This window comes from Rhopalosiphum maidis, chromosome 3, assembly GCF_003676215.2.
Source record: "Rhopalosiphum maidis isolate BTI-1 chromosome 3, ASM367621v3, whole genome shotgun sequence".
Taxonomy (NCBI): Eukaryota; Metazoa; Arthropoda; class Insecta; order Hemiptera; family Aphididae; genus Rhopalosiphum; species Rhopalosiphum maidis.
Genome location: NC_040879.1, coordinates 13,778,222 through 13,800,816, shown reverse-complemented (window position 1 = coordinate 13,800,816; position 22,595 = coordinate 13,778,222). Strand labels below are relative to the sequence as shown.

The following is a 22,595-nucleotide window of genomic DNA, read 5'->3' as shown; positions in this document are numbered from 1 at the left end:
GGACGGGTACTCGAGGATTTTTTATAAATTGAGTACTCGTTAAGCCCGCCCTCGAAGTGTATAGGTAATAGGTATACTGAAACAATTTTGTCCGTTGTAGATCACCATATACAACGCATATTTTAATTATTACACCCGTATAATATAATAAAATAATGTATATTTAAGTTATTAACTGACCCTATTACAATGAGTACAATAATTTATACTAGACAAATTTAGTCTAAAATACTCGTAATATCGATGCATATTATGAAATAAATATTTTTTTTCATTATTAATACCCAAACATTTGAAGTTCAGTTGAGTATTATACAACTATTTTGTAAGATACCCTTAATAAAAATAAAAATATATACTTGAGATTATGCAATCAACTTTGATGTGTTTTAAAAATATATATATTTTTTTATTTTTCTAAAATCATAAAAATCGACGCGATAACTATATTATTAGCGTAACCTTTCAAATGTTGAACACCCTATTATACGCCATACGTTTTACAAATATTCGATCCGTTACGAACATTATTAAAAATGAATTTTAACGATACGAAGGAAAACTTGTGTATATTATTATAATTAAATTAAACTACGTCGAACCCGACGGGGCATCAAAAGCATTTCGAGTGACGAAAAGACTGTCCTTCGACAGTATGATGTATAATGTGTTTAGTATAATATACACTCAATGCTATACAGTCATACTCGTACAGCATAATATAATCATATATTTTATAAACATTGAACCAAAAGCGAGGTGTGCCCTTTTCCTCCTTCTTGCAATAGGGGTCTGGCTGCATATGGTGTTCGCGTGCGTATAATAATACCACGACTGTATACCTACAATTATTATTATAATATTATTATATAATGGTATAATAATATTATTATACATTTTTAATAATTAGATCGATATTGTCCGGCACAGCAATGCGCAAGTGCATTACCCGTTAACTATAAAAAATAATAATTACTGTTCTGACCGTGTAGACCCGTAAGATAATGCAATATAATATGTTACCATATATTTACTACATAATATATAGATAATATAATATATAACAAATCCGTTACTTTGTATGTACAGAATGGTTCATCAAACACGATTTTTCTCATTTTTTAATTTAATAATAAATTAACTCAAAATCAGATCTTTTAAAATTATTCTAATATACTTATAAACCATATTTTAAAATGCTTGAAATTGTTCTTATTATTTGGAATGTCCCGTCGGGATACTACAAACTTTTGTTTTTCAAATGAGAACCCCTCTTCCCTTTACTAACTATAAACTATGTCGTGGATACTATTTTTTTTAAATTATAGTGTACCTCTTATTCAAATTTTAACGAGTAGTTTCTCAGTTATTACAATTTTTATACTCAGGATAATAGTCCTTAAAAATGGTTTTAAAAAAATATTCATTAGATATAATATTGGATCTAGTAAATATTATATTCCTTAAGTAAGATATTTTCAGTATAAAAAATATCAACAATTTAAATATTCTAAAATCAAGATTTTGAATAACCAAATTATTGAAGAAGAAAAAGGGGTTGAGCATGCTTGGTAAATAATTCTTTATAATTAAGTGTGTGTGTATGTAATATCAGACCACACGGAGTGCACAATAATGAACCATAAAAATATCTTGCTCTATACGATCAACACGCAACTAATATATTTTTAAGATCGATATTTATTTTATCAATTCGAATTATAATTGGTACATTGTTCATTAAATTTTAGTTTCAATTATAAAACCAGCTATTATACATTTATATCTAATACTAATAAATAATTTTTCTTCCATACACCGATTTCTATATATTTTTTAAGTACGATCCCGGACCAAAACTGTACCCACTGACTGACGCTTGTGTGTAGTATGTATATAAGGATAAACCTATAGTAAATAATGTTTTAACTAATATTTTGTGTAAGTATAATAAATCAAATTTTTTTGTAATTATTAAATGTAGTTATTGAGGCTACTATACGAAATAGGGGTTTGTTTTTTGTCATAGAATTATAATACTGTGTTGTCACAACGTTTGATTCGCTGTAAATTTCGCACAATATTAACAATATTATCTACCGAGCTTTGATCGTTTCGGTCGAATCGTATAATCGTATAATCATATATTACAGTATAATTTAATAATTATTACGCGCGCAGAGGAGTAGTTGACCGTGAGTGTTTTGCTTTGTACATAATATACAATGTATACAATGTATTATAAGCAGGTATACCGTATACCCGATGTGCGTAAAACATACCGCTGAAGTGATATATCATGATTTATAACGATATTATATATTTCGCGTGTCTCGGCCAGAATAAAAATAAAAAAATAAAATAAACATCTGTTACTAAAAAAATGATATAATCTAAAGTAAACGCGAGTTACACTCGCTGGCAAAGTCGTCGCCGCAGTTTTTCCGACGTATATTTCGTTTTTTTTATAAGCTATATATAATAATATAAGCGCGTTATACTGCAGACGAACTTATCGATTCGGTATTTTATTGTTATATGCCACACATATATGTATATAATATGTATGTAATGATAACGATATTATTACATGTTGTATATCGATCGTCGTGTGTTTAGTTGTCGGTATATACATGCACAATACATTGAGTACAGAGTGATTCATTTTTCACGACTATAATTTAATTGCATATAAATAGGTCTAATATACGTTTTTAAGTATATTTTCATAGTTTTTCAGGTTTTACAATTTTTTGCTGACAACCTACATTTTTTGTTCTAAATCAGATGCCGAATTATTTTCTAAAATATATGTCAAGATATGAAATATTAGCTGATTTATTGTTATTATTATCATCAAGCGGCATTTAAAGTTTAAGTTTAGGTTATCAACTTATAACCCACAAAAGTCAATGCAATCCAGTTATTCAATATTATCCGATATTAACGTGTCAGCATTTTTAAATAATAGTACTCCGCTGAAAAATATATAGGTTGTAATTAAAAAAATAGTATAAATATAAATAATTACTATGATAAAAAATGACGTGAACGGTTAATATTTATTTTTATAAACAATGATTGTTTATAGTATACATCAAATCAATATTTTCCAACAAAAAACAGAAAAGAACCCAGAAAGATAGCGTAGCGTGTAAATGGATCACTCCGTATGATATAATATTGTATAACACCGCCGTAGACGCCAAACGCGAGCGTAAATCGTTTTGTTTCGTTATTTTTAATAACGCACGCGATACGAAAAGTTTTCTTTATTTATAGCACCGATCCTATATAATATATAATAATAATAATAATAACGTCGTATAAACTTATATATATTACACACACTGTAGTTGTACGTATGTAAGCGAGATAACTGCCGCTGCTGAGTGTGTCCGCGTCTTCTTTCCTGCGTGGGCGATAGTTCTGCAGTAAGTATATAGTTTTTTAGTTTTATTTTTTTTTTACAGATTTCTTGCGTCTATAACGTCGTTAGTCCGGAAAAGTTTTTTTTTTTTGTTTTCTCTTCACCGCGGTGGTTGTTTTTTATAGTCGACTTCCTTTTGATGTCCACCTCGGTATATTATTTTTACGCTCGCCGGAGATACACATATTCGCGTATAAGTATTACATCTCGTGACCGAGTTAGTGGTACGGTAACGATAGTCTGATAACGTTGGGATTTGAAAAGAAAACGAAAACTTTACAAAGTATTATTTAATATATATACACACACACACACACACACACACACACACACACACTCCTTGATTCTTGTTTTCCGCGCTCAAAACACCATCGGGGTGTGGTGTTTTATTTGAAGTTTTTGTCGTCGTCGTCCGCTACAGGGATAGTACGTATACAGTACTATACTCGTGTGTATATATATACTATACGCGCACCTAGCTGTGTAGAAGTTAAGTACATTATACAATATATTATATATATACATATTACCGAAAATATAAGAACCGCAACGTCTTGTGTGGTTTTCAGCTACTTTCCACCCACCGCAAGCGCGGACTCACTTTTCGCACACTATATATAGATTATAGATGTATAATATATATCTATACTATTCCTTTACCATGTATGGGCGCCACGCGGTGGACATATAATAATAATAATAATAATAATATAATATACGCAGCGGGTGAATCATCGTATATATATATATATTATTTTCATATACGACGTGCGTAAAATATGTTAGTGGTGTAGTCTATATGTATATGAAGGGACGAGCGCGCGGTCAGCCCGTAATACATATTATATGTACATGTACACTATGGGACTCTGTGAATATGTGGTCCTTCTCGGCATCATATTATAATATATATTATAGTTTGCCAACCCCGTGGGTCGACAGGTTTGGTCCTGTATATAATATTATAATATAATAAGATATTATACTTGGTGATTGGATAATATTATTATTATTATATATATAGCGTTGTGGTGTTTAAACTGTACGCAGGGGATGGAATGATGTTGTTTATCTTTTAATGTTTGTTAATTGCATTTAGATACTTTTTGTTTTTTTTTTTGCGTTAAGATACTAAAGACATTTCATATAAAAACACATCTTTCGAGAGAATTTAACAAAAAAAATGAATAATATATTCAAATATGATTTTTAATATGTCACTTATCATTTTCGTGTCGTTTGACGGAATCGTAAAACTAACCGTGAATAGTATACTTTGTGGTAAAAATTGTTTTTCTAACTTGCAATAAAAATAAATATAAAAAATCTTTATTGAACACATAATATTGCCTAATCTCCATTGTTGTACGAATATGTATACTACTCGAGTATAGACATCAAAATTGGTTTTATTATCTGGATTTCTAAAAAAATACATATTATTTTCGTAATTTATCTCGTTGTATTACTAATTTAATAGCCATATTGATTACCGAGCTAAATAAGTTATACTTAAATTTTACATTTAAGCGAAAAATTGCGTTTGTTAAAATAATTTATGTATCTGGATTTTTACATCTAGTTATATTTTTTCAAGTATCTCGCCCATCCTGATTATACGTAAACTTAAAATATTATTACACAATTTTACAGTCTATAGTATGATTTGTCCAAACATTTGATAAATATTTTATAGGATGTTGAGAATGAGTGTACGGTTCAATTCTTTTGGTGTTCACGATAGTAACGGTTATTATTTAGGTATTACACACCGACAATAAAGTATCAGTAGGTAAAATGAATTACGAAAAAACATCTGTCGCCAATAAATACTGCAGTTCAACTAGAAATGTGGAAAACAATTTGCATATGTGATTATTATATTATAATACCCACTACTGCCACCTACTTACCTGCAGCCTTATACGTAACATAATATGTGTTGTATTATAATAAGTACTTACAAGTAGACAGTGGTAGTCGGTACAATACAAAATAATATAATAACAATAATTTTATGAAGATCATATTTTTTAGATTCTATATGCGAACATAATTAAATTTGCATAATATATGATGTTGGTTTATTCTTTGATTCGCGTAAAATGTTATCGTTAAGCCGACGGTATATCATTATTATTATTATTATTCATATACGCGTAGTATAAGCATACGTTTAAGTATAATACTGTAACAGCTGCGTTGTACACGAAACAATATCTTTTCCGCGTACAGTCCCTTGTATATGCGCTTCGCATCGCCGACACCACAGCCCTCAGTTGTTGTAAATATAATATTCAAATAAAATCGTCGTATATACCGGGTGTTTCTGAAAGACGTGACATAATATCTAAATTTGTCCAAAACTTCAAATTCGCTCTGTATAATATGCACATTTTGTAGATACCCATATCGTTACCGCTAACATTTTACCGGTGACGGTATTCGAAACGCCCTTATTGTAGTACGAGTATGGATATCAGCGGCATATTTACTGGTGGCGGTTGTAGAGATAAAATTCCTATGTCCACTCTCATCGCCACAAGTTTAAAGTTTTAATTTTGTTGCACGACTAAAACCATATATTATCTACCTACCTATAAATTTACCTATACATTTATCCTATTATGCGAGTTCCCTATGACATAAATATTACAGAAGTACACTTTCATCAACTATTGCAGTAAATGATAATAATAAAATAGCTATATTTATTTAAAACATTTATTTGTTAACACATTGGTAGAATTTTTTTATTTTATGACACGCGTTTGCCTAATGAAACATGAATAGGTAGGTACTAAAGGAAATGAAAAAATAACTTAAACCTAATAATTGACCTACTTGAAGCATAATTTATAAACTTTAAAAGAAAAATATTAATATCTTCATTTTCAAGTCACATATGACCTATTAAGGAAAAAGGAATAATAATAATAGTTGTTAAAGGATAAAGGGAACATAGAAAGAAATATTGGTTCTCGTTTGGTGAGGTGATACTCTAAAATTTTTACGGAAAAGCAATGTAGTAGAATCAACCTCATCTGCCAGAAGTTTTCTTAAAAGTTTAAATTAGCAGCAGCTATAGTCTTTGATCTGAAATAGAAGACAGATTTTAAGCTTATTGGACAAAAGAGTTATTACGAATTCATGAGAAAGACAGTATATTTTGAATTAAAAGTATAATATGATCTAAAACCTAGGAATTCACATTGTACTATTTTCCACATTTAAGAGTCATTAGTGGTGATGGATTCCAAATGACAGAACCGTATTCAAGTAGAAGACAAACTTATGAACAAAAAAGAGTTTAGAATGAAGAACGTAATTTAAATTCGGAGCACATTCGTTGGATAAATCCAAAAACTTTGAAGGCTTTACAACATGTTTTCTCAATAAATGTATTCTTGGATATAATGTAGTAATGGCAAAATAAAAATCGAGATAATAACAAAATTATTTGATGTGGGTAATTATATAAAGTTTGTACAACTTTACACAAATATTTTATAATAAACCGTGTTTTGAACGGAGCTTCAAAACTATTTCTGTGATGGGCAAAAAATCACAAGATTGCAAAGGTATATCGGACCGGCTAGACAACATAATTATTATAATACTGTATAATATTATGCATTGTACAGTTATATAATGCGGACGAAGACTGCAAAAAATCTCGCGGCGCCCTTCAAACAATCATAATTTATATGATATTTACAGGTATTTATAGCGATTTTCTAGAGTCACGTGATGTTGATTATGAATGATTACGAAACTTTTTTTCCGACGAAGTAAATAACGTGCACGATATATTGCAGGGGTTTGCGACGACGTGATATTTCTACGTGGTTTTTCGATCAACGCATACTTTTTGAGGGGTGACGAAAAATCTTCGTCATGCAGCACTGCCTCCCGCAGATTGGAATTCGGACTCAGATGTCAGAAATAGCACATGGTTTAATGGTTTTCGAGAAAATAAAGGAAAACGGGGTTGAAAATAATGCTGGAAAGCACACCTGCAGTAGCGTCTATAACGAAAAGTCAGGCGTGGATGGTGGACACAAGGGGCTACTATCCCATCGGATTAAAAAAAAAATCATCATATTAGATAATTCAGTACGGGACTTACAATATAATTATTATAACATTAATGAAATATTTCACGAAGAAGATGTAAGGAAGATAACATCTCATTCGTATGCTTTTACTGTATATTTTTACCGTCTCGGATAAATGCGATATCTTATCATATTCAATTACTTATAATTTATCTACACGTATTATGTAGATAGATATATTGTATTACGCACATTCGAAACGAATCGATGGAAATTTAATATTACTTCGCATATGTAATTGCAGCTTATTGACATACATAATATTTTAATATATATTATTATATTGTGTATACGAGGATTCGTTTAAGATTTCATCTATACGTGAAGAGAAAACCGAAATAAAAAATACTACGACGAGTACCGTTCGGCGTGTACATTTTATAAAAAGGCGATTTTATTTTAAAGCAAACACTTGTACGTATTCTTGAAAAGTATTAACGTATTTGAAAATATGTTTTACATAACTCAAAGTCCTTCGAAAACAAAATTTTTAAAAATAATATTTTTTACTCTTTCTTATTGTTATTATTGTTATTTTCAAATTTTCACTTATTTGAAAAAGTCACAGACTTTTTTTATTCATACGTAATGAGTAAAAGTGTTAAAAGTTTAGTATATCGGAGTGCAGTGGCAAAAGCCAAAAAAAATAGGGATATCAATGTTGGTCCACTACAATTCAAAATGTAAAAACTATAGATTTAAATAATTATAAGTTATAACTACCAACCAAATTAACTACCTACTCGCTCATAAATTGATTTTAATTCGTTTAAATTATCTTATAATTATTCCACTGTCAATAAAAAATAATGACAAAAATAGTTAATATTTTTTTTTTCAAAAAATATTTTATCATCAAATTATGGAGAAAAAAATGCATCGCTAGAAACTGTAATACCATTTGGTAATATAAGCTATTAACTTCGAAATAGTAACCTTGTAACCTATATAGAGCGATCATTTTATCTGGACTTGTAGGAAACAATATATTTTAATATAATATATTTTTTTCCGTGTCTACATCAAATGCTGTTCGTCAAAGAAAAATGTAAAACAGTACCCGTGTGGTACGAAATTCCTTGTGTTCCCCAAGATGTTACCAACCGGGGCGTGTACACGATAAAGGAATTTCGTTCTGCTGGAATATGCTAATATTATAATATATAATATCGTATGATATTAGATATTCACGCGTGTCGCAGTGGACAGACCGGCTACGCGTGTATGTTGCAGTGAAGACGTCGTATCCGCGACTCTTCCTACAAAGAAAAACGGGAGATTGTCAATCGAACAATCCTTCCGGTGGTACACGAGTAGAGTGGGTACCTCGCATAACGTATATCGTCGGGGGGACATACCTATGTACTATGTACTCGTATCCGTACACCGAGCCCGTCTTACGGCCGTGCCATTTCCCCATGCAGGCGGCGTTCAACCAACCGCAGATAGGGGCTGATTATCGATTCCTTTGAGTGTTACTCACCAGCTATACACATAATATAATATAAGTGTATATACACACACTCAGACACGATGTGGTGCGTTTGAAGGATAGGTATACCGTTTTGACTAGGAATCGCACGCGACCGCCGCTGCCACAAATAAACGCGTTGGTATATATACAAAGTAAAATATACAAGCGGTATCCTCCATCACAGCTGCAGGCTGTGGTGGTGAGTACGATAGGTTCGAGTCGGGACGACACGTGGATCGCGAAAACTAGGTAAAACGAAAACGAGCATATTATTATTATTATATTGTGTTAAAGCGTCTGCGGTGAAACGTTACGAAACGCTTCGACTTCGACTTCGCCTATAAACACACAATATAATAATATTATAATAAAAATACGTACAATACAACCATACAACACACGTATCTATATATTGTTAGGTTTCTAAACACAAGTTTGGAATAGGTTATATCATCCTCGTTATTGTGTCCGTCCGTCTGTTAATCATACCTAATTTTATCAGCATACCTATATAATATATATATCATACGAGTGTGGATATCGAGATATTTGTTTATATCAACTAACGATACCGTCGCTGTTACTGTGCATAGTTACTGGACCTCGTGAAATTATATAGTTTGTATTGTGTTGTATTAAAATATGTCTAGAAACCGAGAATTTAGCACGCTCGTCGGAAACTGAACTTTCCTATTTTATTATAATCGTGTATAATACAGTCATAGAGTGGAATGTATAATACTGCAAAAATCTGTATAGATTTTGATTTATTTGTAGAACGCTTTTTTTCGTAATCCATATCTTCACCATATTAATATTATGTATTTTACGTCATCTTGATAGTTTTGTATGCACATGCTGAGCACTTTGCAATGGCGTCTTTTTACGGTTTTCTCTTTTTGTTTTGGCGAAGATTAAGGTTGACTTCAAAGCACAAAATATAGTAGATCATGATGAGTAAATCATTTCTATAAAAATATATTTAGAAATAATAATGATTAGACGTTATTATTACACAATAAAGTATGATTATATGTATTAAATAAATAATTGAAACATAAAAAAGTAAACAATAAATAAAAAAAATAAACTCTAAAGAGTGATATACCACCCGGGTGACCCTCTTTCATAAATATATATAAATAAATATTATTATCGACTGTTGTATTGTAGCTAACAATATTTTGATAAAGTTGACATTGCTTATACCATTATTATATGTTATCCTTATAGGCTGCACAGTGCACCTGCTATACTTGATATATATCAAATAGTATACGCAGTGAGTCGGACACGATGATATTGAACATATCATATATGTAATATTATTTTAAGGGCAAACATATGCATGATAGCAAAAAATATATTGAACATTCAATATTTCATACGATTTAATTTAATACATATTATAGTATCACCATTGATTATAGAATTGACAAATAGGCAGGCAATGGTTTAGGGATTTTCGGAGACTAAAAATGTATTTATAATAGCTGCCGGTGGATAGCGTTATATTATAAATGAACATTTTCTTGTTATTATTTATTATTAATGAAAAAATAAAACATATTCCTGTATCGGGTTGTGGCAGGGTTCCGATATTTTCTTAGCATTATATGATCGCCACAATTAACAATACATTAATACACCGCGCCATACGGTAAACGCGAAAAGAGAGCAATCTTCTATAGTATTACGAAAAATTTACTTACCTTTCAGTGTTATGATTCGGTAAAAACTGCTTTAAGTGGGAGTATTTTACTGGACATTAGACACTTAGATTTATCATACTTTAACAATAAATATAGCAAATCTTATCCATATCGTAAGTTTTTTTTAATATTCACTGATTTTTTTATAAATAAAAAATGATAAACATTTAAAAAAAAATACATATTATACTGTGTTAAAGTTGTCAAAATAATAATAAAAATATATTTAGTTATATTATTATAACTTACAAATAAAATAATACGGTCGTATTTTGTTATTGAGTATTGATACTATATTGTATGAGTTAAATTAAAAACCAATAATAAATCTTTGAAAATATAATGAAAACTAACTCTAAATGAAGAGAGACCACATTACATTACATAAGGTAATTCTATAATCAATGGTTATGGTATCGCCAACTGATTGAATACGATACGACTTTACCCGATTATTTGTTCGTTTTCAGACTATCGTGCGATACATGATTAAAAATAATTTAAGAATAATTTTAATGTTATTTTTTTAACACTAATAATTAATAATGAAAATTTATATATGCGTGACATGTAGAGAATAAGTAAAAAATCCATTCCACAGTTACCTAAATTTAAGGGGTAACCCCCATCCAAACAGCCGTATTTGTACTATTTTATTCAGATTTCTACAAAATATTTTGTCATAATGTATTATGGTCCTGTTTTGTATATTTTGATATTATTAATATTCAAATTTATGACTACAATGGCGATTGAGTAAAGACTTCCCCCATCCCATCACGTAGTAATATTTAAATATAAAATCAAAACAACCCACCCTACCTTAAAAAAAAAAATCCTGGTTACGCGGCCGAGTTATATTATGTATTACGCAGACAGGTGCGTATAATCGTTATTACGCCGTCATAATATAATATAACACGAAAAAATCTTGACAAATATTTTCTATATACATAAAATCGTTTATAGTTACAAAATCGCAGTGAAACAAAGCCGGGGTATAAATCCCACACAGGATTTCGTTACACGTTATTATATTATATAATATATATATGTATATAATGTATACCTATACACGGCACGCACGCACACACTCTGTAGCTGTATTAAATAAATCCTATAATTTGTGCTTGTTCGGCGTGTTTTGCAGCATCCAGAGTCCTTAAAAAATATACGCGTGCCCGCTTGTGTGTGTGCGTGTGTGCGTGGGGAGAGGAGAAACGCGTACGCGGACTTCTTTCGTTGTTGCCGTCAGGACTGCTGCAGGACCCTATTTATCCTCCGGTCTAGGGATTTTTTTTTTTTTAATTACAAACGCGTATATTATTATTGTGTCAGTATAATAATAACTGCAGATGCATAATATTCCGAGAGAGCGAGCTGCGACTGGGACGTTCGGCAGACGGAAAAAAACGGTCGAGCGTGGCCCATAAACTTTGTTGGAATTCATTCTTTGACGATTTTGTGTTGCAGCGTAATTTTTTTTCCACTGTCCTACCTCCTCGTTCGACACCGTTTGCTCGCATATGTATATACATAAATATAAACTACGTGCTGGTTGTTAGTAGTGTAGGTTAACCTAACCGTGTTAATAATATTACTATATTTATAGATCTATACGAGTCCTCCCGGATGAAAGTTTTTCGATAAATAACAATAGGCGATGTATAAAATATAAAATGTTTTTATGGTCTATGTTAGGTACCTATGTCTATTTCGGCGGACGTTCGATAAATTTGATTTTATACCTTTCGTGCGTCCGTACGCCGGTGATTTGTACTTCTTATTCACTGCTATATAACTAGTATTATCACTTATATATTGTATGCCTACGTGTACAAATCCAATATAATATTATTGTTTTCTGAACTTTACAATTTACAACATTGGTAAATAAATAATGATAACAATAAAATATATTAGTATGTATAGGTACATTGTGACTAGGGCTACAAATGTAATACAAAAACCAGAAAAAAATAACCTAGACAAAATGCTTTTATGTCTTAAAAGTTCAAAATAATGCACCTAAATAATAAACTTAATAGATATGATATGAGTTAATACATTTTATTTATGTTCAATGAGGTTTGAATCGAATAATATTTCTTGGATAGATTTAATAACAAATTTCAGGATTGCACATTTACAAGTCTTCTACGTGGCTTTGTTAAATCTAAAAAAAACGTATTCTCATTTATTTTACCACCGTCATTCATATAATATCGATTTTTACATCACACATATCCGAATATTCAATTAGATAAAATCTTGTTAGCACGCTTCAAAGTTTTATTTAAATAGAAATCTTAAAATAAAATTTCAAATAACCTGTTTTCCATGTTAAAAACAATAATGCTCTAAAGAAGGAAAACATTGTCAGAAAATACAAAAGTAAAAACTTCTTGTTTTAATTCAAAAATGTATGAAACGAGTTTATTTTATGAAACAAACATCCGTACATTTTTCAAACTTCGGAAAATAATACAAAGTGCATAAAATTCGTAGCACTAATTATATGATATTATGGTCGGCAACTGAAAAACCAATGCGGTCTAATCAAATGTATAAATCATAAAAACAATTTAGTTTAGTTTAGGTACTTAGGTACTAGCATTTACAAATTGTATTTGGATATGATACGATATATGTATTATGGAGCTTCAATATTTCTTGGTCGCCGTGGATATAACTCCCCCGTGGCCGAGCATGCGATGTATAAATATATTATTACTGTACCTATATAAAAAGCGTTCTTTTTATATTTCGAACCCGGAGAAGAAAAAGAAATATGAAAATCGATTTTTGTAACAAAAAAATTTCATTTTATTCATTATCGGAACAAGTAGAAACAACCGTATGTGCAGTGAATATGGAATAACCTAACGTATAATAATATGAGTACCCATCTACCTATAACAATAATAATAATAAAAATCGTTTTCTGCAAAATCCTAGCCCTGGTATAATGATATTATTTCATCGCTATAATAATTTATATTCTCTGCAGTATACTGCCGGTGGGTATAAATTATTATATTTATATATTTATATTATTATATTATATGACCGTCATCGGTGACGCGAAAAAGCCCGTTTGAAACAATTACCGCTATATTACATGTAGGTACCCCAGCAATCTGCATATATCGACAACGTTCGGACAGAGGGTACGTTTTTTGTGCGTTTTTATCATTGTTTTTATTCATCTCATTTCCGTTTCGTCGTGCTCACATTAATCGTGAATCGACCGAGCGAGCTAATATAATTATTGCAATAATCCAGCAGCACACATGTACCTACCTATACACATAATAATATAATATGCTATACTTGGTGCCAGAAAAACATAGGTATTTTTTGTGTGCGGTGAATATTATAGTTATAATATTATACCTTCATAGCCACCATGTCGACTATTAAATGTGTATTAAATTATACTTTTCACATAATTTTCATCCCACGAAAACTACAACAGTGGAAATTTTTTAATTTCAAATGTTAAGTACTCATGCAACCAATTGCGATTATTGGGCTTGTTGTTAATGTTCACACAGTGGTGGATCATACAACTACGATTCTTGCTTTGTCCTTTGAAGCTTTTTGGTTTTTATGGTTTGATACAATAATAAAAACTATATAGAAATATGATGTTATTGTTGTGCACAAGAGTCGGTATTACTATCATCTGTGATGTTAACATTATAATATTTCAAATACTTGTAACTAACAATTACACTGGTTTGCAGCTGTCGACAATTTTAGTAACCTCAAAACATTATTCCTATGATTGCGCCCATTTTATAGTCATAAACTGATATGTTTTATGCTACGTGTATACGCGTCGGGACTTATACGATATAATTACAGTGAAATAGCTCTCGTTTTTCAAAGTGCGCGACGACTTTTAAAATGTATTTGTGTCACGAAAATAACATTTAATTAATAAACTACGAGTTTGAATAGTATTTTCCTATATTATTCTTAAGAAATTGTATGTAGCGAGTATACGTAAATATACCTAACGTCTTTGACAATATTTGAATATTAGATTGAGGAAGATCAGTATATAATATAGATCCTTTGTAATGTCATGTTTGAGCATGGCCTTAACTAGATACAACTTCATTGATCCAGAAGACTGGACAAGTTTTATGTCTGTCCTGGAAAAAAACGTATATAATTATTTTGTGTAGCCGAGTTGGTATAGATTAGGGGTGCCGCGTTTCAAGGCGAATTACGGTGCAGGTAATGAATGCAAATGATTATTTTTTTTCCGAAGCAGTACGACCCAGAGGTCGTCGACTCATCGACGGGCGCACATTATCATAATTATTCGGTGAGCATCGGTGAGCGTCGGTGAACGTCGGTGTACGATCACGTCAGATATTGTCCCCGGAAAATTGGATTATCGGGTGCATTTCATTTTCGGAAAACCCAATAATAGATACAGGTAATAGGTATTATATTTGACCCGACAGTTCTCGGTATACTTTAAAAGCGCGTATACTAATAAAACACTGCAGACTGCCCGGTTATAATCCGTATTGATACGTAATATACTAATATGAACATTGAACACATTATACCGATGTAATGCCGACCATAATGGTTTTGAGCGAGTGTGTTTGTTTGTTTTTCATCAAAACGTAATAGTTTAACACTTTTCTGTTATTATTTTTATACTTCGAGATATATCAAACTATATCTTCTTTTAACTAATGTTTTGTGTCACCTATTAACATTAAAGTTTTGATTGTAACCATCTTGCACGAATAAAAATAAAGACAAAAGGAAAACAAAACAGTCGGAGTATAAAAGTAGTAATTTTAATTTACCTATATTATAATAATTATTTTTCAACTTTTTTACCAGGTTTCGAATTTTATAGGGAGTGTGGGTGGTGTAATTCCTTACACTAATAAAATATTTTTTATTGGATTTCAACTAGGAATGAAAAAAAACAGGGGATATACAATAACAATTATTATAATAAAAATTTCAATTCAATATTTATGGTTGTCAAAAAGTAGACAAGTAAGTAACCATTCTGCGGTTAAGTAGGTAGATAGATAGATCCAGATTGCGTCCAAGCATACATTTATAAAACGTATTTATATATAAATAAAATAGGTTTGATGAAACTAAAAATATAATTTAATTTAATTTTTTTTACACGTCATTACACAGATATTAACTTTTAGTTAAGAAAATTATAAATCCAGCCAACTCATGACAATATAATTAGTAGAATTAATAATGTATTTTGTATGCAACATACCAATAATATATTTAAATGTTTTAATAGTAAATATGTTAAACATAATATAATTAGTAAAATGCATTTAAAGACAAGTACAAAGTACATACATATCATATACATAATACAGTAGAATTTATAAAAGAATACAACAACAAATATTAAACATTAGATTATCATATAATATGTTAATTCATATAATTCATTTTTTTTATAAACTCAAAATAATATAAATTTTTTTAATGATCTTGAAGTTAATTGCCTTTCTTATTTTTAAGACTTTAATAGACTAAAATAGACTATTCACGCCGAAAATTTTTGACTAATGTGAATGCGCTGTGTTCTTTATACCAACATTAAAATACATCAGAATATTTATTTAGTTTTATTTGCTACTGAAAACAGTATTTCTTACCAATTTCTAATCGGGGTATTAAACAGAAAAAGGTCACTTTAGGCTGAGATCAGAAGACACCCGTCGAGTGTACCTCATCGTTAATGGATGTGTTCAATTTCAATTCAATAATATACTTACCTGTACCTACCCTACTTGTATTTTTATACAAAAAACGATTCTACATATTTTAACCATATGGTTACCAAACAGAATTTTTAATAATAATATCAACGTTTTAAAAACTATTCGTATTTTATTCTCTAATTATTAAAAAAAGTACTGATAATTTTCAACTTTACAAAATATATTCAATTTACTTCCAGAAACCTCCCTTAACCTTACCTAAACTAACCTTCTTTTATATGATACAAAAATTAAAAAAACAAACATTGTAAAACCAATTTATCAATATAAAATAAATTTGATTAGATAAGATAGGTTTGATTGAGAACTTTTTTGTTTGTAGACATTAACTATTACTAACGTGAAAATAATGTATTAGAGATAGTATCTTAGGGGAGTGGGGGTTTAACAGCCCTTACAGTCTTCCTTTTGTATACGAGAACCTGGCGTAGCATTAAGACAATATATTTTTATCAACTATACGATATTTTTTTCAATCGTATGGTCGTACGGTTACCACAGTCGCACGTTATCGTGCAATATTGGTCGCTCCCAAGCATCTGCAAAAGATATAACAATATAATATTATATTATTATGTAATTCGTGAGTTTCGGACTTAGCGGCACAAACGAGTTATATTATGTTTTCGTCCGGTCGCATGGCATATTATCTACCCCCCTCCACCGCAACCACGTATATAAATGGTATACAGTATACACTTTATTACATTACACCGACTTGCGGTGTACTTTACACTATACACGACGACTTTACTGCTTCTGTGTGTGTGTGGCTCCCTCGCGAGTGTACACACACGCGCGTCTTTAGTCGGCTCTTAATAATTCTCGAGCACGCTCCACCGACGACGACAACGACAACGACGACCACCACGTCCCTTTTGTAATGATTATATTCTCGTACACACGTTTTCGCCGCAATCTTATAATTCGCGTCACGCTCTTCCCGGTGCGCCACCGACTGCCGTCCGTAGCAGTATCCTTCCTCTTCTATACTCCCGTCGTCCCGCGGCGAAAGTCCTTTTCTCGCGGAGAAGTAAAAAAAAAAAAAAAAATCCCTCGTCGTCACGGTCCGTCGCCACCGCCACCGTTGCGTATATACATATATATATATATATACCTCGTATGCACAGGGGACAGTAAAACTACCACGTGCCAACTATACAGGACTGTTTTCAAAACTTAAAATACTCGTGGGTCGGTGTGAAAAAAACTGTTTTTTTACCGTGTAAAATTAATGAATTATAATATTATTATTATACCGGGCGTATATGTATACGCGTATACCCATTATAAATTACAAACTTATAACGTTATATTATATGAGACAGTTGTAGTAGGTGTCTCCTAAATGCATAAATACATATTATTTAAATTACTAAATACAAATTTTCGCATAATAAACTTCATAATAATCGCGCAGGTGGACGGCGGAAAATTGTGTCCAGCTACTTCTTTTGAATAAGAAAAATAAATAATAGTATTTTTTTTATCTGAAGTCCGTACGAAAAGGAGTAAGAACCGGGACATAATATGATATTATTAACTTATCTGTGCTTCATCACGATTCACCACAAACTGGACTTGATCGCCAGCTTTCATAGCAATATCATTTAAATAACACATCTTATTTTCATTGTAATATTGAAACGTTTTCTTGGATTTGCATCGATGTAGCTTCGTTCCCAAAATAATTTACTTGTTAAAGTGACGATTTCAATCTCAAACAGTATTCTACTTTACTCAAGGACACTCGGGAATTCTTTTAAGATCGAAACCTCTGTATAATGTGTATTCGTGCGGTACATTTAGGTCGTCTTGGGAGGGGGAGCGAGATCATGTTATTATTTTGTTATAATATACGTCACTTGATCTGCGGGGAATAATAAAAACAATGCAAACGTTTATGACAAACGGCAATTAAATAACAAATGTTTTACACAATCAATCGTCTTATATAGAATCAAAATGACCCGCACAAACGTAAATACATTAAACAGAACTTATTTATATAATATGATAAATAGCTTAGTTATGTTTTTACTACAATTACATCATGTAATGTAGACACGTATTACATATATATATATATATATAGAACATTAAAATGTATTAAACATAACAAGTGTGCTGGACGCCGGATAGGCACGTCTAGCAATAAAAATATGTTAAAAATAAGTGGGTGGGTTGTTTTATGTAAAAGTATCTTTTTTTTTTTACTAAAATTATTGACAGTAATAGTAGTTATAGAAGTGAAACATGACATCGAATCCAAAACTGTAATTTATAATACTAAAAATTTATAGAAAAAAACAATATTGTAAAGTACATAATATTATCGAAAGCGATATGTATCACGGCGATGGCGTGAATTGGCCTAGTCATTGATATATTGAGTAAATTACTCACCCTCTCCCTTCCATTCCGCAGAAGATTGTCCCAAAGGGTTAACTTAGGAATAAAACGTTGTTTTATGTTTGTTTTTTTTTTTAATTTAATAGAAGAACACATGAAATATCACGTAAATAATAAATATGTCTAGAATTGGTTGTTATAATTGAATTGCACACATTCATGTGATATTATGATATAATTTAGTTTGTAAGCACACCGTACAAATCACAACTACATCGATATGTTCTGTTTTGCTTATGTTTTTCAGACTGCGCACGCACGCAACAATAAATCTCGTCCAGAATCGGTTCGTCCGCTCCCGTGTCAGTTATAATAATATTGTAACATTATTATAGACACGTTCTTGGAGTAGCACTCACTGCCGAAACTACCTGCAGTATAGGTACGCCACGGGACACTACGTACACCACCCAGTGAGCCGGAATCGGACGGAAAAAACGCATCAGACCGGAGAGGGAAGAATCGTTGGCGCCGCAGCACACTGTCGTCGGTCCTCTACGGAGACAAAACTATAACGTCCGGCGCGTACAGTAGTCGTCATAGTGCATTGTTAGTCGCGTGAACTCGGTCGTTCATTGCCATTATAGCTCTGCACCCGACAGATACTCCCGTCAACCCGATTTATCGTCGCCGTCCGTTGTAACGCTTCACGCGCACGTACAAAATACGATACAGACGTCCGGCAAACGAACAGAGCTCTTTTTCACGTTTTTGGCAATCAAACGTATAGAGACCGTGATATAAAAACAGCGATAACATGGCCGTAGTGAACATGAACAATTTGCTGAACGGCAAGGACTCAAGATGGCTGCAATTGGAAGTGTGCAGGGAATACCAGCGGAACAAGTGCTCCAGACCCGACACGGATTGCAAGTTTGCGCACCCGGCAGCTAACGTGGAGGTTCAAAACGGACGCGTCACCGCATGCTACGATAGTATAAAGGTACTTGAACGTGTGTAAATGTGTGTGTGTGTGTATGGCATTTTATTATTATTATTATTTTTTGAGAGAGAGAGAGAGAGACTCCTCGGTTTTCTATCTCGGGCACATTGACGTCACTCGAGATCATCTGCATGCATACTCATAATAATATAATAATGCGCCATGTCTATAACTGTATATATAATAGTTGATTACGTTTTCGCACATCCCTTAACCTAACCTAGCGCATCGGTTGGACTAAGGTTAGATTAGATACACGAATATCATCTAGTGTTGCTCGAAAAAAAATCACTCTTTATTCTTCCTATCCTAGTATATATATATACACGCCCGAGCTTTTGTTTTGCGATCATACCTACAGTGGTTTTGCTTGAGATCCGTTACGATTTATGCTTTAAACATTATTGCGGATGACTTGTAAACGGCTAGACCGTGTTGCCGCCACGATCGCGCATTATTGTACATAACTATTATACAGGACTTGATAAAGGAGTTTGAAATGATTATATTACGGGAGGGACATCGAGCAATAAACAATAATATAGTCTTGAAACAGTAATAACGCGTTGCTGTGGGTACTACGTGGTAGATATCCACAAAATACGAATATTGTTGTCGGTTACCGAACAACTAATAATAATTATTTCCGGGGCTTTTACTTGTTTTCTCGCCGGTTTTTTTAACCATTATCTTTATAATTTACTTTTATTTTGTCTATAAGTAGATTGAGATTAATTTTTATTTTTTTATAAAAAACAATAATATTATTACATTGCATTTAAAATTACAATTATAAGAGACGGGTGTATTGGTTTTTTTTGAAAAATTAGAACCGAATGAGGGGACAGAAAAACAAATGTGAATTAAAGAAGTATAACTACACCACCCCCCCTTCAAAAAAATTATATTTCTCTGGACTCACACTTATGCTCTATGCATGTGCTTTTGTGTATATTTATTATTTATTTTAATACTACTGTGGTATATGATTACACATTCACCATACATACGTACCCTATATAATATAATATATATGTAATATGAGTGCGATCGTGTCGCACTATATATCACATACATATATAATATAATATAGTACCTACACGTGTATGCGGGTGTACGGTAAACCTGCAGCAGTTTATATATATATACATATATATTTGGGTGGGTATACGCGTAACGTAAATATACGACAAAAATTTAGTATGCAATAGACGAGCCCACCCGCTAATTTATCCGCGAGTCCGCGCCGCAGCTCCAATATACATATATATATATTCGGCTCGCGTGTAATCCAATTTTCAAAATTAAAGGCACCACGACAGGCGAATGGCTTTAGAAAGGAGAGACTTAATGATTAACCAACTTGGTTATTCGATACCTTTGTAGCGGCGTTTTAATCAGGCGCTTTATTCAGACGGTTTGAATGCGTATATATATATATATATGGATATTTTGTAGTGGTGAGCTGGTGGCAAAGAGTTCAAAAACCATCGACTGACCTTTTTATGTATATTTTGTAAACGTAATTATTATAATATTATCACCAAAGCGCCACGAAAATAGGCGTTCCTAGTGAACGCGGTACTAGTGGCCTGACCAAGTTTTAATTCGAAATTTGTCAGAAAAAGAAACATTTAAGGTTAGTCGACAATAATACTACCTCAGAATATAATAATCAAAATGAATACTGATTCTCTATTATCGGTCCAACACCCACGAATTTCCACTCCCTGTTGTTACTGTCAACGCCCGGGTGTCGCCAGAATATGACCCAAAATGACCTTTTTTCCCTTTTTAAAATCTCGGTTGAAGCTCGTCTACAATAGGTAGCTTAAAAGACTGTTTTCAGTGGTTATTAAGACAAACAAAATATCCAGATTTTGTCTTTAAGTATTTTAAAATGAATTTTATATTCTATTTTACACAAACTAGCACATTAGTATGTATACTCGTATTTTAACTTTTAACTATAAAAAGTTTTCATGTGAAATTATATTAATTTTATACTTTACGATCAAATTTATTTCGATTTATAGAAATTTTAAAACAGTGTCCAACTGATGCTTAACAATCAATACACATTTGTATATTAATAATTTGTCCCATAAAAACTAAATTTTGAAAATTATGAAAATTATTCTATTGTGAGTTGCCTATAATCTGTATTAATATTTTTCCAAGATTAACTAATATATTTTAGAAGTTTATATATATCTAAAGACGAGTAAAAAATTAAAAATATTATATTTTAGTAAAATTGTATTTATACGTTCATAATTTATGAAAAAATGTGTGATTGGCCGCAATCGCAATATTTTTGTTTGGGACACTATGGGTCTACTTTACATGAATTCTGGCCGCCATCTGGCATCTTCGGATTTAGACATTTCAGTCCGAAGGTCAAACCTTTTGTTCCACAAATATTTTCGTGGTGAATAAAATGTATTACAGGTATACTAGCTAGGTTTGACGACTATTGCAATAATACAGGATGAATGGTATTATTTTATTCCAACCCAATTTCACGAGTTTGTCTTTCTGGTACATTTCTTTTTTGAATATTGAAGTGTTGGATACATCATTAACGGATTATCATATTGTTCAAAGGATCGCGGTATTTTATTTATTTATTTTTGATTAATTTAAACGCAGTAAAAAAAAACAAAAGTCTTATATTTTTTTAATTTTTTTTTTTAATTGACAGT

At 31.5% G+C, this 22,595-nt stretch overlaps 1 protein-coding gene across 3 annotated transcripts in view; it reads left to right on the top strand.

The window, feature by feature from the left end:
• LOC113559929 (protein muscleblind) overlaps window positions 1-22,595 on the top strand; it is a 165,503-nt gene that overhangs the window by 71,545 nt on the left and 71,363 nt on the right. For all 3 annotated transcript variants that reach the window (XM_026965714.1, XM_026965712.1, XM_026965713.1), the window contains exon 3: window positions 19,195-19,890. In XM_026965714.1, coding sequence (XP_026821515.1) covers window positions 19,705-19,890 — 186 coding nt within the window. In that variant the 5' untranslated portion in view covers window positions 19,195-19,704. The remainder of the gene's footprint in view (window positions 1-19,194; window positions 19,891-22,595) is intronic.